The sequence below is a fragment of the Epinephelus lanceolatus genome, chromosome 16 (assembly GCF_041903045.1).
Source record: "Epinephelus lanceolatus isolate andai-2023 chromosome 16, ASM4190304v1, whole genome shotgun sequence".
NCBI lineage: Eukaryota > Metazoa > Chordata > Actinopteri > Perciformes > Serranidae > Epinephelus > Epinephelus lanceolatus.
In genome coordinates, this window is record NC_135749.1 from 2,587,000 (window position 1) to 2,603,904 (window position 16,905).

The window sequence follows — 16,905 nt, forward strand, 5'->3', positions numbered from 1 at the left end:
CGCCATCACGTCGTCGTCGGCGGAGGAAACATGGCGGCGCCCTGCGAGTGGAGACGTTTCTCTCAGTTTTAAATCATTAATGTTCATTCCTGAGCGGTAAGTGTGATCTTACTGAAGTCAGGTGATCTTATTTAAGTTAATACTTCGATGTTTGTCGTGTTAACGCGACAGGTACGTGAAATAAACCCTTTATCCACATGACGTCAGAAGGTAAAGTTATCCATGCTGGCTCAGCCACGTTTGTTTTCAGTCCTGTTCAGGCTTTAACCACTTTGTTGCTCCCTCAGCAGAGATGCACTTTGTTTTAACGTTTATTCAGCTGCAACATCACATTATAAAAGCACTCCGTGGTGTAACACGAATGTAGGCAAGAAGGCAGCTTTATTTGTACAACACATTTCACACATCAGGGCAATTCACAGCGTTTAACAGAGCAATAAAATATGACTTCGTAAAGGATAGAGATTTACAATAAAAGACCAAAGAGAGAAAATACATACAAAGTAAAATTAAGTACTAAATGATTTACAATAAAAAAGTAATCATTAAAAATGGAAGAATATGATAAACTTTATTTATATAGCACCTTTCTTTCCAGTATGTCTCTCTATGGTATCTGCCTTTGCAAGGCAACACTGTTTAAATCTTTCTTACATTGTTTTTGATTTTAATACTACAAATTATGTGTGTATGGCATCCAATGTGCAGGTGTTATCCTGTACAGCTGTACATACCCATACATAAATTCATATTCACATATTCGTTTTTCCATATGTGCACAAGTGAAAGTTGTAAATAGTATTGAGTGTATAGTTGTGTCTAAATTTAGTGTCTGATATATATCTTTTTGTATTTTATCTTTATTCTAAAAGTATTCTATTGCCATTCAACTTGCTGTTCTATCCTGCTGTGTGGACAATTAAGTTTTATCTTATCATATGTCATCTCAAAACACCTTTACAAAGTGCTGTACAATCAAACTAAACAAATTTAAAACATCAGGAGAATAAAACAAATAACATGTCATAAAATGTCATCTAGTAAAAGATAAAATAATGAAGGCCAAAGCTAAAATCAAGATAATAAATAGGAAATAAAGTCAATAAGATAGAAATAAAATAGACAGACAGCTCAGATAGAGTCAGAATATGCTTTCTGATAGAAGTATGTTTTTAGTAGAGACTTAAACGAAGACAGACAGCCTTATAATAATAATAATAATAATAATAATAATAATAATAATAACTCTTTATTGGACAGGGACAGTGCACAAAAAAACCCAAAAACATTAATCTCAGATGAGAAAAGATGCTTTCTGTCCGATTTAGCTGTCAGCTACTTTTCATCTGAAGTCCCTGGGTAGGTACGCACAAAATCTAAAAACAACATTGAATACAAAACATTCATACAATATAAAATCTCAGGCACACATGGCATATGGACAAATCTACAACATATATATATATATATATATATGTATATATATACGTATACATACATATCTCCTCGGACAGTTCGTTCCAGAGCCTTGGGGCCCTGGCTGCAAAAGCTCTGTCCCCTTTCGTCTTCAGCCTGGACTCTGGGACTAGCAGAAGAAGAAGAAGATCTTAAACTATGCAGAGGTTCATAAGGGACTAACAGGTTTGAAGTGTAATCTGGAGCCACAAAGAGCATCTAATGTCATCAATAAGATTTTAAAGTCAACCCTAAAACTAAGGCACAGACAAGAGGTGCAAAGGTAAAAATATTATTCAAAATGAAGTTTAAAATGAAGTTTAAAAATAAAGTTGCAGTCATTACAGGATGGAGCAGGTAGTGTAAAAAACAAATGTGTTAAGCTGTGAATTAAAAGTGTTCAGAGTCTGGACTGTGTAACATCATCTTCATCATCATCATCTGGGAGGTTATTCCATGTTTGTGCTGCATGATAACAAACTGCTGCTTCACCGTGTTTTGTTCTGAATGGAAAAGAATTCACTTTCAAAACTTCAACAATGACTGTCCTCAGTTCCCAAACACTCACTGAGTGTTGTTAAATGACAAGGTGGTGTCACACAGGTAAACATGCTCCTGTCCTAATGTTTTTGGAACGTGTTGCAGGCGTCAAATTCAGACTTACAAAAAAACAATAACGTTTATCAGTTTAAACATTAAATATTGTGTCTTTGGGCTGTATTTAACTGAACATATGTTGAAAAGGATTTGCAAATCAATTCTGTTTTTATATGTACATTATACAGTGTGACAACTTTCTTGGATTTGGGGTTGTTGTTTTCACTGTCACGTGTTATATTGTGGTTGTTTCCAGTGAAGTGAGTTACACTCAGTGACTGATCCAAGACTGGCTTATGTTTCAACAGATAATATTTACCATGGACAAGACAGAGAAAATGGAGCCATCTGCTGAGGAGAAAGAGAAGGAGGAGGAGGAGGAGATCGAGGAAGAAGAAGCCAACGAGGAAGAAGGACAGGATGACTCCGGAGATGAGGAAGAAGATGATGAGTCAGATGATGAAGAACAGGAAGGTGAAGATATTGAGGAAAAAGAAAAAGAAGAAGAAGCAAAGCCACAGGCCGCAGATAAAACTGCGAAAAACATTCCATCAGCTGTTAAACCCAAAGCGAAAAAGCAGGACAAGGGCCTGAACCTCAACAACGAGGTGGTGAAGATGAGGAAGGAGGTGAAGAGGGTGAGGGCGCTGATAATCAGGAAGCTGACACGACAGATTGGCGCTCTGAAGAAGAAGAAGGGGAAAGAGATGGAAGTTGAGAGGAATCAGAGGAGAGCTGCCCGACTGGTGGAGGAGATCCACGCCATGAAGGTCCTTGCACCAGACCTGGTAGGTTTCCTAATAACAAGTTGGTGAGCCTTTTTCAAAATGGTGAGACAGCTGCTGAAATGTCTGTCTGGATAAACTGTTTTCCCTGTCTGTAGGTGACCAAGACAGCCTTGCAGAAGACTCTCAACTTTGAGGAGGTGTGCAAAAACCCCAAGTCTACCATTTCTGACCGGGCCATAGCGCGCATCGCCACCCACCCTCAGTTCAACAAGAAGATTGAGGCCATCAAAGCTGCTGTGAAAGCGTTCAAAGAGGAGCGGATGAAGGAGCTAAAGCAGGGAGCGAAGGAAAAAGTGCAAAATAAACCTGGGAAGGGGACTCCACAGTTACCAGACACAAAGATAGAGAGACAGAGTGAGAAAGAGGAGGAGGACATTACAGTGGAGCAAAAGGAAATCAAAGACATTAAGGAAGGAGACAGTTTCCTTAAAGACACTGAAGATGCATCTGTAGCTGAACCTGAAGAGGAAACAGTGAAAGCAGCTCCTGCAGCTGATACTGCTGATGGTCTGAGGGAAGAAATGCCAGAGTCTAAGAGTGTGAGACCAGCGTTAGTAAAGAATAGTGAAGTAAAGGACATTGTGAAAAATGAATGTCCGAGTAAAGGTGCAGAGAAGAAACCCAGTCGTAAGCCCACACCTGAAGTACATCAGGAAACGAAAGACGAGGAAGAGAGTGATTTAGAGTCTTCAGATGATGATGATGATGATGATGATGATGAGAAAGAGTACTTTGATGACAGCACAGAGGAGCGTTTCCATAAGCAGTCCTCCCAGTCTGAGGAGAGCGACGACGATGGCGGCTTCTTTCTCGGAAAAGTGAGCAAATTCAAAAAGAAGAAGAAGCAGAAGAGTGAAGAAGAGGAGAAAGCTGAGAAGGCGGACCAGGTCCCGAGTGAACTTGATGATCTTGAGTCCAGGCTGAAATCAAAAACGACCTCGCTTCAGACGGTTTTTTGTTCCTCGCTCTCTGCATCCAAGCCTGGTGGAGGCAGAGGTGCAGGCAGAGGGAGAGGTGGGGATAGATTTAGGGGGCAAGGGAAGCCGAGAGGTGGTGGTGGTCAAAGTAGAGATTTCAGTAAACAGTCCAAGTTCCAGACGCAGGAGAAAGGAGCACAGAGGAGTCCAGGGTCCAAGTACAGCAAACCCTGTCCTGAGGGCCGACATCCTGAGTCGCCAGAGAAGGGCTTCTCCTCTGTGGGCAGAGGGAGGGGGCGAGGCAGAGGTGGTGTCATCAGGCAAAACGATCGCAGGGGTGGAGGTGTCTTTTCCCAGCAGGCACCACAACAGGCACTGCATCCATCCTGGGAGGCCAGTAAGAAACGGAAGGAGCAGCAAGGACAAATCCTGGCCTTCCAGGGGAAGAAGATCAAGTTTGATGATGATGACTGAAAAGATTTGTCTTTGTTTGTTAATGCTGAATACATATTTTTGGTTAAATGTCTTATTTGGTTTATCTGGCACACTAGTAAAGGTTAAAGGTCGTCTCTTTGATAGTTGGATGCTCAATACCAACTGTGTAGCAGGGTGTAAACTGCTTTTTCATTCTTATGGCTGGTACAGGACAACTGACCCAGAGATTTTTGTGTAAAACATCAAGTGAAATGTGTTGTTAAAATATTTTTATTCCTAAATATGAATTTAACTGTAAGCTGTGAATTGCATCACCTGAAACATGTCATTTTTCATATTTGCTACCAGTCAACAACAGTTTGAGGAACAAGCAGCTTGTGTGAATTCCAGTTGTGTGAGAAATGTATAGTTGAGGTTTTTAAAATATATATATATTTATATACCTGTACACAATTTCACTGCCTTGTCCAAAATCATAATTATGGCCCTACTGTACAGCACACAATCTCTGAAACTGATGTACAGTGATAGACATGATTATCTCCTGCAGCAAGACCTTAGATCACAGGCTTTTCCCTGTTTTGGTACTCGTCACTCACCAATATGTGTTTAAACAATATAAAAGTTCATGTAGTCACAGTTTTAATGTGCTGTACTCTGTTGTCTTTACTTCATTAAATGTACAGTATTATAAAAAGGTTTTGTGGCAAAGAGCAAAGTGAAGCAAACATGGTCTGAGTTTGGCTTGCTCCTGAGGGATCTGAGTTCTCTTGAGTGTTCACATATGTGCAAAAATGCTGAGTCACCGCTCTGAGTCCGTTGAGAGGGCTGAAAAGGACCAAGTGTGAAAACACCCTAAAACACAGAGCGGTTTCGACCCTAAGGCTTCATCAGGGTGCAGAAGGATGGACAGAGGTCAAGTAAACATTGACAGCAATGGATCACAATGAGAGGCCATTTTGAAGGTGATGCGCCTCCACAAGTGTTACAAAACAAAACAAAAACCATCCAGCACAAAATTGCTGCTACCCACCTGCATTCACCAGTTAGTATAATGGTTGTATAGCTGAAGCAAAAAGAAGTGGAGGTGGTGGGCTGCCCTGTCTAGTACTCCTCTCTACTTTGATTTCTCCAGAGAGTAATTGTTGGTATAAATCTGAACTGTAGGATTTTTATACAATAATTTAACAAAATGAATCAACCTTGTGCTTTTTTGGATATTGTATGATACTAAAACATGTTGTATTGGTTTGCAAATACCTATTTTAATAAACCCTGTTTGATTTACGTGAATTAGATCTGGTAAAAACTTTGCTAATGTATTGCTTATTACTTTGATTAATATTTTATTGTCACAGTTAATTAAATGTATTGCTCAGTAGTCTGAGGAGGATTCTGCTGACTCACCTGGTTTAATACAACAGAGACTAGGAAGGACTTAGTATCTAGACATGTATTTTGTCATTTGAATGAATAAGGGAGACAGTTTGCTCCAAGATGTTGAATGAAATTCCACAGGGTAAGACATTTCATTGGGGATTTGTTTCAAGTTGATTGTGTCCAAGAAAGAACTTGGGTTTAACATGTTTTTTTTCATGATTTATATATGTTTTCATAAAGGGATTTGAAAGTATCGTTAATAAGTCTATTATTCCTGATAAATACATTTGAATCCTTATCTTTCAGAATTCTGGTCAGTTTGGCTTGTATTCATTTTGTAAGAGCTGCCAAGTGCTTACCTGGTTTATTTGCCATTTATAAAAATAATAATAATAATAATAAAATGAAAAAATATGTATTAATAATACTAATACTACTACTGCTACTAATATTAATAAAATTATATATTCATACATGTACATAAATGGTTTTCTTGACTCCTTTTGCACCCTGATGAAGAGCTGCGGGTTTAAACTGGACGGTGTGTCAATGACAGCAGCCATGTTCTTTAAATAAAGATGTTTTAACTTAATTTAAGTACATTTGTTCCTCCATTTGTCCCCAGCATGACGGCCTGAAGTAAATTTTCACTAATAAAACTATTCCTTGCAGAGTTCTGTCGCCATTGGTCGGCTGCAGTTACGTCAGACGTACATGGAACTGCGTACGTAAGTGATAGCCAATAGCAGCCCACATGCAAATATGGTTTAAAACTGTCCCGGGAAATGGGAGCTCTCGTGCTGTATCATTGGCGGCTCTCTGCCACCTACAATAATATTTATCCGTGTTATTAATGTAGATAATTTAATAAAATAGACACGACTCGGCCTGATAGATGTTTTATAAGCGGTAGAAATAATAAAAATGGTTAATTAACGGGATGTCCTCGGTCGCGAGGGCTCTGTCGATATCAACGCGGGATGTTCCGAGATTAGCTTCACCGTGCTGCCCACCGGCCCTCCGTGCTCCCTCGGCAGGACGGTGACAGCGACACTCCGGTTCTTCGATCCGGTACACCTCCCGGAATATCAACAACCGGGACAGGGCGGAGATTAAAGCCTGAACGAGTTAAGGCAATTTAAACTGAGCAGAATTAACTAAGTGACAAAGTTACGAGGAGCTAGTTTAGCTTAGATAGTGGTTAGCTGGTGTGTGAGGTGGTCGCTAACTTTAGCCTGAACTGTCCATTAATTATCTGAGTTATGTTACTATTAATTTACACACAGCATCAGCCATGTTATCTGGTTAGTTAAAGTAATGTAACGTTAGCAGACGTAACGTTACAGCCATTTTATTACACATCCGGATGTGTTTACTATTTAACCTCTCCGAGCTTGACCCTCTCGATGGTTCATGTCTTTCAGACAGAGTTGTTTGCGTGCTAACATTTATCTAGCTACTTGTGTGGTTTGTTAAATGAGCCACTTAGTCACATAGGGGAGGTCTGTGTGTTTCCTTAGTGACATTTACCTCCATTATTAACTCGAAATACAACTTCAGTGAGCTGCGTCAAGCGCTCGAAGGCTTACCTGGCTGTAACCGGAAGCATTAAAGTTCTCTTCAAAATAAAGGCACATTGTACTGACAGTACTCTGGCAAATTACAAAGATTTTAAATGTGTGTTTTGAAATATAGAGATCCTGACACAAAAGTAGACAAAGCACAAAACCTGATTAAAATTTATGGTTGAAACGTATTTATTTGTGCTAAATAACGTCTGTAGTTTGATATGACATACACGTGACCAGTTTTAGCAACAGTAACAAGCTAAAAATGCTGTTAATTAGGAAGTACTCTTTTGAGGACACTGGGACTTTATTATTGTATTATCCCAGCATTTCACACAGGTCAATCAGGTGTGACAGAGACTGTTCCTACAAAAGGACATCCATAGACTGGAGTGCAGAGCGGAGAAGTGAGCAGAGTTACAAAATGAACAAATCACAAGGTTGTTGCATTATAATGGTGCATTATATGCAATTTTGTTTTTGCACAACCACGTTCAAGCACAGTTTGAGACCTGAACAGTGACCTCAGATCCAATGGTTCCCGACTGGTGGGCTGCGTCCAAACTGGGTTGCGGGTACATTCTGAATGGACTGCAAGTAACTGAAAATCACACTTTATTTAAAGTACAGTTAATATTCAGCACAGAGCTTTCATTTTGAGGTGCAGTTTCCCAGTGTAAACTGAGTGACTACATACAACTACTTAACAGAGACAGCAAACTAGCTTGACACGGCCAAATGCAAGTGTGGTGCTGAATGTATTAAACTGTGTGGACCTTGAACTAATGACTGAGGAGAAATCTGGACCCCGTGGTTGGGAACCACAGCTCTAACCCATACAGTTAGAACTCATTTAACAATTGTTGCATTGTTTGAAATTTTGATTTTGCACAACAGTGTTCAGGTATTTAAATAAACATATTTATTATTTCTTACATGTTTGCAGCTGTTAAAAAGTAATCCATTGTCCCTATATGAGGACACCTTTTTTTCCAAAACCTACCTCATGTTTAGAGACAGCGCTTAGTTTTTATACCTTAGGCCCTACATTCTCAAATAGCCCAGATAAATTTAAAATGTATCCCAAACAAAAGCTGAGGTCTTGAAAAAGTACAGCTGTGCGTTCACTCCATGCTTTTATTCTGAAAGTGAATTTACGAAGCTCCGGCTGCATTAACGTATATCCGGTAACTTTGTTTTTACCGTTGGCTGGGGCATCACGCTGCACCTCGTAGGAACACACTTGTGCACACTTTGGTGTCGGAGTGTCTCAAACGCAGACGGCGCTCTGTGACTATCTGCTCTCTGTGGGAACACGTTGGTAAGGAGGGGACTGTAACCTGCACCGTGTTCATTACTGCAAGCAGCAAACTACTCTTAGGCCGTGGGTGAGCGTGGGAGGGGGATGGGGAGATGTTGCTTCTACAAGCTAAAAACACTGCTGAGGGAAGCTAGCTCCTGGCCCAACCCCCAGGGTCAGGACTGTCTTTAATAACGATGAGTAACCAGCTGCAGGTGACGAGATGAACTTTATATTTGCACTCAGAGACACATGCATTGATTCTGATTACATGCAACTTTAGTCTCTAATGAAAACAGTGGATTCATGACAAGTTTATATGGTATTATTGCCCAAAATGGCTGCCCTGTGAGCCACATGATGCAGTCAGGTATTTAAATGTACTTGTTGCTTTCTTTCACTCAGGCAAAGAAGGCTGGAGCTGGAAGTCAGTGACCCCCTGAACCTTCAGGATGATGGCAGGACAGCAAAAACCACGAAGCCTGGTGACTCTGTGTCCCAAACAGGACCTGTGCTGCGCAAAAGATGTGGTAGATACCAGCCTCTGCAGCTTTTGTCTGTCAGGCCGTGATGTAACAGTTCCCATCTTTTGTTCAGTCAGAAGACTAATTTGTTGATGTGATGTTTGCTGGTGTCAAAATAATCAAATGATTAAAATCAACTCACTACAGTTTGATGTATCAGAAGGACTATTTGAAGAACCTGCAAAGGCATCACTACAAAATTAAAAGTACTAAGTCCTCACCTGTTTTCCCAGCTCCCGCCCCCAGTCCCATAGCTCCCAAGACCCCGTTGAAGAAGGACAACGACACCTCGCTGGGTTTCCTGACGCAGAGGTTTACGGAGCTGCTGAGTCGCACCACTGATGGGGTGTTGGACTTAAACATAGTCGCCCGGGAGCTCTGCACCTCAAAGAGACGGGTCTATGATGTCACCAATGTGCTGGAGGGGATCAAACTCATCAAAAAGAAGTCTAAAAACATGGTGGAGTGGTTGTGAGTATAAGTTGATGAGTGGTAGTGTGTGCATTTTGGAAAAGAGCTGGTTGAACAACACACACATGCACATTATGACTTTGTCAGTGTCATAAGAATGATTAACTATTTAAAGGTTAGCTTTGGTATTTTCTGACCTGGGCCCTATTTTACCTTGTTTTTGTGTTTGAAAGTGTTTCAGTGTTGAGGTCGGCTGCAGTGTCCCTGCAGGCAACTGAGCACCATCAATTCACGTCCACTAAAAGTTCTTGTTTTTGCTACTGACAGATTGTTGTTTAAACTGTCTGAAAACTCATGAAAACGATTTCTTCAGAGGTCGACCCTAGATCCTTTTTGTTTCTCCGTCTCCATCGCCAAACCTACCAGACTCCATTTAAATAAACAGTCATTTTAATGTGCATAGAGCCGTCTTATTATTACATCTAACTGCGTAAGTTAAGGGTTTATTTTAAACAAAGTAGAGTTGATGATTGTTGGAACAATGGAGAGACAAACCGAGGCTGCTTTTGTGAGTTTTGTTTTGCCTCTGTTGACTTTGAATGAAGTGTGTTTTACAGTAATAAAATAACTGTTTATTTGAATGCAGCCTGGTGGGTTTGGCGATGTGATTTTGGGGCTTTTTTCTGGTTAAACAAAAAGGATTTCACTCTGTAGGAACAGAACAAGATGGCATTCATTCATTAATGTAACCTCTTATCATGTTGGGGGTCACAGGCGGGCTGGAGCCTATCCCAGCTGACACTGGGTGAGAGGCAGGATTCACCCTGGACAGGTCACCAGACTATCACAGGGCTGACACATAGAGACAGACAACCATTCACACTTCCCCACCCCGGGTTATACACGATTGCAGCGCTTTCTAAACAACGACAGTGACATAACATGGCAATAACAATCATTTAGTGTCTCTGATGTATGGCGGCTTATCTCGTCCTCTGCTCTGAGGATCAGGAGCTCCCAGACCTCATTGGTTTCCCAATTTTCAGACATTTCCGGCAGCTGTTCTTCTTTGAGTTAGCTGCTGACTGCTGCTAGTGGGTTTTAAAATCTCCTGCTTTGGATCGTACACATAACATGTTGTCAAAATTTCACATGCGTAACTTCCATGGTGCCGTCCTACTAGCTGTCCCTTTTACATAGATCTTCTTTCAGCGTCGTTACCACCTCCGATGCCGGCTTAAAGGCAAGACAACTCTGTACTTGTGATTGTACCTACTACTACTGATAATAACAGTCTGAGCCTGTGAGTGGCAAATATAGTGCCCAGTTTCCCTGCTGCCTGCAGTCTCTTCTGGTACTGGACTAATTTCAGAATTTCTTGTCTCCATTGGTCACAAATCATCAAAAAAAGGGTCCAGGTTGAAAAATACCTAAGTTACCATTTACCAAGCAAACTTAACAGTTTAGGTCCAGGTATACATTATTATATAAAAGACTCGTTCTCTCTTTAAAGATGGTATCAGCTGCTGACTCGTGGCTCAGACTTAAGATCTCAGACTTAATTTAGTGACTGTATTATTCTCTGAATCGTTGGCATTATTGTTTTTTTGAGTTGTCTTATTCTGAATTTAATCATGATCAGCAAAGGTCGATCTTCAGTTTGATGTCAAGTGATGTTATTTGTGTGGTTAACCCGTATGTGTGTGCACAGGGGCGGTGAAGTGAACGTACACATGGATGAGGAGCTGAGGGCTCTGGTTGAGGAGGAGAGGAGGCTGGATGAGTTGATCCAGAGCTGCACGCTGCAGGTTCATCAGCTGTGTGAGAACCAGAGCAGTCAGAGATATCCTTTAAGTGGAAGTTCAGCCTTATTTTGTTCTGTTGTTGAAATTCACATTCAGTTAAGTCAAATAAGTGTGAAATAATTAGTGATGGGTCTGAAGGCCAATCCAAGCCAATAGCGTGTTTGTTTCAGTGGGGATTGGATGGATGAGCGCCTCCCGTCACTCCCACCAGTGTGTTGCCTATGATGATAATATTGGGTTTAGTCATGAGTATATCCCCAGCAGCACACAAACAGCAGTCTAGGCTGATTATATTCTTTAACCTGGAGGATCACATTTGCCTATTTGACTTATGAGGATGTCCAGAGGATTCCCAGCTTGAAAGAACAGACTGTGATTGTGATCAAAGCCCCTGCAGAGACAACACTGGAGGTGCCACACCCTGAAGAGGTACATTTTTCAACATAATCACTTAATTACATCTTTCTTTTTGTAATGAGACTCGATATTTTGACTCTGAAACCCCAGCCTAACAACACAGGGTGGTTAATTGCCTCACTGATGCAACAAATTACATTATGTTCTTGCCACATCCTCCCAAGACACTGTTCACTGTAAGTGTCTGCTGTCGGCTCGTGTTCTGAGACCATTTAATAAAAGCTCTCTGTCTGTGTGTCTGTGCTCAGAGCCTCCAGGTCCACCTCAGAAGCACACAGGGGCCCATTAAGGCCTTCCTCTGCACTAACGACCCAATCCCTATGGAGACCTCAGACAGCTCTGGGGCCAGTGGTGCCAATGGCAGCCACTTTAACACATCCGCCAAAGGGACCAACTCTGCCCTGCTCGTGCCTTACCCGGCCTTCGTCCAGGTGTCTGCTAAAGGTGAGTGTCACACCCAAAGGTGCAGGAGTTTCCTAAAGAACAATGTGTAGACTCAAACAGAAGTAATCCCTCTCTGTCATCACTTATGACCCACCCTCAGTGTGTGGTGGTGTATCTGTCTGCAGGGTCTCCGCCCTCTGCCTGTATTCTCATATTTCCCTCTTATTTCCTGTGTTTGGGATGTTTATGGGCGTGTACCCCCACAGTGCTTCATAAAATAGTAGCGCCCAGGTGCTGTACCATAAGCAGCAGGCATCCAACAGACAAAGCACTGACAGATATAATATAGTGACATGAAACACCCGAACGAGAGCGAATCTGGGGTTGACTTTTACGTTCACTTCCCGACTGACTGTGTTCACAAACAGTAACTGACAGTCCTGCATAGTTTACCTTTAAGATAAAATATCTATCATGTCTGTATTGTATACTTACATTTTCATTAAAAATTTCCAACAATATTCAATCCAGAGACGTGTAATTTATTTAAGAAACGATGAGTTTTATTTGGTCGCCTGTCAGTGGTGCCATCTCCCCTTTACTCCCTCGAGATGCTCTAAGTTCTGGCAAACACTAGGGTTGTACAATGATATCGGCACGTCATTAGTATAGGCTGATATTGGCTTTAAAATGATCAGAATTGGCCAACATGCTTTTTCTTATTTTGCACAAAGAATGAATATTACATACACTGAAGGGGATTGTATTTCATGTCTCCATCTGCTGGTGCGCCGTCACAATAAGAGTATGTATGTATAATATGATGTTAATCCACGACAGAAGAGACTTGATGGTCACTAAAATTAGACGGGGAAAAAAGTGTGTATATCTATTGGCTGTTGGTCAAATGAGTTGTTATATATCGACATATCGGATATCAGCAAAAAATCCAATATCATGCATCCCTAGCAAACACCAGGTGATACTACTCATGTCAGCTACTGCTCACCAGCTCATATTATTTCTACAACAGTATTTTGTGACACAGTAATCCAGAAGTGAACTAATTTATTGTGATATTTCAATATTGAGCCAGCTTATGTGCTGCTATGACACGCAGTTCATGCCAGCCACCAAGCTGATGCATATGATAAGTTAATGCGTACAGACCGCCAAATACTTTTGTATTTTTGTAACGTTTTAAAATGGGTGAAATCCTTTTTTGAAGGTAGATCTGTGCACATTGAACCAATTCTGGTATCTCATAAGAATAAAGCAACTGTAGAAGATACACTAAGCGCGGATTCAGCAACTTTAAAAACCTTGGCTGGAGCATTAGCGCTATGCCATTTTGACTATGCTGCCACCTTCTGGTATAGTGGCACTGCACAGTCTCTTAAAAACAAACTGCAGACTGCTCAAAACAAGTTAATTAGAGTTGTTTTGAAGCTGCACCCCGCACTCATTTGGATTTAGTCCATTTCAAAACGATTAATTTCTTAAATGTGGAAAAAAGGGTGGTGCAGATTAAAATGGGCATTGCCCACAAAATAGCTTTTAAAAATGCACCTCCCTACCTTGTTGACCTTTTTAATCCAGTGAGAGCTACACACTCTCACAATACCAGAGGCAGCCAAACAAATTTTGTTCCCTTGAGATTTAAAACCAAGTTCGCGAAAAATACCTTTTCATACACTGCAGCTTGCCTGTGGTGTGATCTTCCCGTTTCTCTCAAATTAATCTCAAATGAGAGAAATTCAATCTTAGGAAATGGCTGACTAATTGAAGATTCTGTTCTTTCTGGTTCCATTTAAAAAAAAAAAAAAAAAAAAAAAAATCACATGTTTTTAAGGGGTTGTTTGTTTTTAACTATGCCACTCTTGCCTGTCATTGACACAATTGCCAGCTTTTATTGTCATCGAGGACCACAATGGAAATAAGCCTTTGGCCTTCATTGTGTATTTTAATCCTCAACGATTTTTAATTAATGTATATGAAACTGATCTGCAGTTACTCATGTATGTTTTTTAATTGTTGTCAAAATAAACCTACCTATCTACCTTCTTTAAGCCCCTCCTTGGCCTACCCTGTATCTCGGTTTATGGGTACGCACCATTATCACGCAGGCACATACCTGCAGTGCGCAAAGTAGGTGAAGTCTGCATACCGTTTGGCAGGCTTTGTAGCCACTGGATCTGCTGCTGAATTTCAGCAGTGAGAGGGCGTATACGTCTCCACGATCACATGGCTCGCACAAACAAGTCAGGGGAGTGATAAGACAAAGCTGATGAATGTCATTGAGGCTGACTTTAAGTCATACTGTGAACATTACAGGGACAAATATTTGTCCCGTCAGTGAACATGATTTCTGCCTGCGTCACATCAGACAGACTTTCATCTGTAGTTGTTTCACAATGAAGACACGACTCCCATGATTAAACGTCACTTCGTGACATCATCAAAGCCCATCTCTTGTTATGGTTTTGAGTGAGAGAATCCCAGTGACAGAAATGACATATTGTGTCTTTAAACATCACATAGTCTGTTTAAACACTTTTGCAAAATGGTTCAGTGTTGCCTCAGAGAAGGAGGCCGTGGGCTTTTTGTCCACACAGGAGCTGTATAAGCTTCTGTATTTAGCTCTAGAGTTCACTTTAGCTCAGTTCACCTTCTGGCCACTGCCGAGGTGCCCTTGAACGAGGCACTGAACCTCCAACTGCTCAGGGCTCTTGTTCAAGGCACTTTGCTCGCTCTGACATCTCTCCATTTAATGCATGTATAGGTCCTGTTTGTGCATGTGTGTGTATTTTGGGCCCGTGTGTATGACAACAGAGTGAAAAATAAATTTCCCCTCAGGGACTGATGAAGTATATCTTCTACTTTTTCTTCTCAACACTGCTTTCAGATTGTTGGCTCACATTTCTTTTGGGTTTTTGTTCTTCATCGCTCACCTTTTGTTTCCACCCCATGTCCCCTTATCCACACCCCACTATCTTTCCAGACAAAGCTAACTGTACTTCTGGAATCAGTCGTACCTTCAACCCGCCGTCCGAGCCGACACAACACACGACACACGACATGCACACCTCCCTCCAGCCCTCCTCTGAGGAGCAACAGAGCTTTGTCACGCTCACTCCACCTCTAGCGTGCTCTGTCGACGGGGAGCAGCACCTGGTGAACCTGGCGGAGGATCAGGGCATCACTGACCTCTTCTCCTCTGTCGACCTGGACCAGTCGCACCTTCTCTGAACAGCTGTTATCAGACATTTTGGGCGCAGTTTCCATCTCCTCACCAACGAGGATATCAAGAGGATACAATAAATTAACTAAGTGCTGAACTAAATGTGAACTTTTTTAGTTTTATATATACATTTGCCAATCCTGGAGGATGTGACTGGGATTTACTGACACTCAGGTATGTGGTGGCCTGGAATCTTTTCACGGCTTCCTGGCTGTCTCTAGGACTTGGACTGACATGCATGCTGTTATAAAAAAACACAGCTTTTGTTTGTTAGATTGTTGGGTTTGGGATGTAGGAGGTGGGGCTGTATGAGGTACCTATTTACAGTCAATATATTACCTCGATGCACCGTCAGTTTGGATAACAGGCAGAAGTCCCAGCAGGGAAGCTCAGCATTACATTGCTATGGACAGAGGTCGACATCAGAATGTATTTTCCAAAACACTGGTTGGTGCTGGAGGTTTCTGTGAAGTGCTGTAAAGTTTAGTTGATTCAAAACACACATTAAACACACATTAAACATGTCTTAATAGAGACAGTTTCAAACACAAATCAGCTTCACTATAACTCGCAGCATTCACAGACAAACACTTGTCTTTATCTGGACACATTTTCCCCACAAATACAACATGCTAACGTTATTAGCACAAGCCTATGGCATTTTACATTGTATAAATTAGCCTAGCAGCTAGCAGAGATTTCCTCTGCTCATATGAAGCCAGGATAAATCACACACAAGACTTAAAATGCTATTTTTGTGGAGGCTTTATTGTCTTCACAATTTATTGTTTCTTATCTGTGAAATTAAAGTAAATCAAAGCTTTGTTTCCACTGAGGGAAATGGTTTCAGCTTACAGAGACAGACAGGAGGTCTGTGTCGCTGTGACGCTGTGGATGGCAGGTTGCAGCGTAAGTAATCTACGCTCTCACCATTAGTTTACCGACTGTCAGCCACTGACAGTAATACACTGACTGTAGAAATGTACCTCATGCAGCCCCACTGCATAAATCCTGAAGTATTTTAAGTGTCCTTCTCGGGGGTTCGGAGCATTGCTGTCTGAGCGCAGGACTTCTTCTTGACCTTTGACTCTTTATCTGGAAAGATGACATTTTGTATTGTGATCACAAAGGAGCACTTTAGATGCCCAATTAGGTGATTTAAAGCATTAAAGTGTAAAGAACCTTCATGTTTTGTCTTGGCTCTGCTTCAAGTGACACACCGATCCAACTTTTCTCACCTGATACCGATTTCCAACAACTCTCAGTTTTTGCTGACACCGAGGGCCGATCCTATTCCAGTGCTGTCTTGTTTGCACATATAAAATCTGTGACCTCTGTGTGGAATTTCCTGGAATTTTTTTTTATGTAATGGTAATGTGAGGCCAGTGAGTGCTGTAGCACTAAAACCTGAGTTGGCCGGTGCACGTGCCGTATCTTTAACTGCCTGGAAGACACAAGGTCAGGCGCAAGGTGTTACTCTTGTGCTCACTGTTTTTTAAGACTGTTTTTTTCTGGCTTTATGCCTTTATTTGACAGGACATATTTTTAGCATGAAAGGGGGAATGACCTGCAGCACAGGGCTGCAGCGGCAAAGACACCGCCCCTGCACATGGGATGCCAGCTCCTGCCGTTGGGTGCCCCAACTCTGTTTAAAAAAAAGTGTGGAGACAGGATGTGTCTAAG

The 16,905-nt window shown here is 41.5% G+C and overlaps 2 protein-coding genes across 4 annotated transcripts; both read left to right on the top strand.

Moving 5' to 3' along the window:
* Position 1: 1 nt before the first annotated feature.
* Positions 2–4,915, top strand: srfbp1 (serum response factor binding protein 1). Of its 2 annotated transcripts, none has more exons than XM_033637206.2 (3): positions 2–96; positions 2,361–2,840; positions 2,936–4,915. In XM_033637206.2, exons 2-3 carry the CDS (start codon positions 2,373–2,375, stop codon positions 4,229–4,231), a joined length of 1,764 nt encoding a protein of 587 aa, XP_033493097.2. In that variant the 5' UTR covers positions 2–96; positions 2,361–2,372; the 3' UTR covers positions 4,232–4,915. The 2 variants fall into 2 exon arrangements, with proteins under 2 accessions (XP_033493097.2, XP_033493098.2); XM_033637207.2 differs by having other exon boundaries at positions 84–210.
* A 1,482-nt stretch (positions 4,916–6,397) lies between these two features.
* Positions 6,398–16,409, top strand: e2f3 (E2F transcription factor 3). Of its 2 annotated transcripts, none has more exons than XM_078175665.1 (7): positions 6,398–6,705; positions 8,846–8,970; positions 9,198–9,435; positions 11,087–11,218; positions 11,495–11,609; positions 11,846–12,041; positions 14,983–16,409. In XM_078175665.1, exons 3-7 carry the CDS (start codon positions 9,422–9,424, stop codon positions 15,228–15,230), a joined length of 705 nt encoding a protein of 234 aa, XP_078031791.1. In that variant the 5' UTR covers positions 6,398–6,705; positions 8,846–8,970; positions 9,198–9,421; the 3' UTR covers positions 15,231–16,409. The 2 variants fall into 2 exon arrangements, with proteins under 2 accessions (XP_078031791.1, XP_033492284.2); XM_033636393.2 differs by lacking the exon at positions 6,398–6,705 and adding an exon at positions 8,313–8,461.
* The last annotated feature ends 496 nt before the right edge of the window (positions 16,410–16,905 follow it).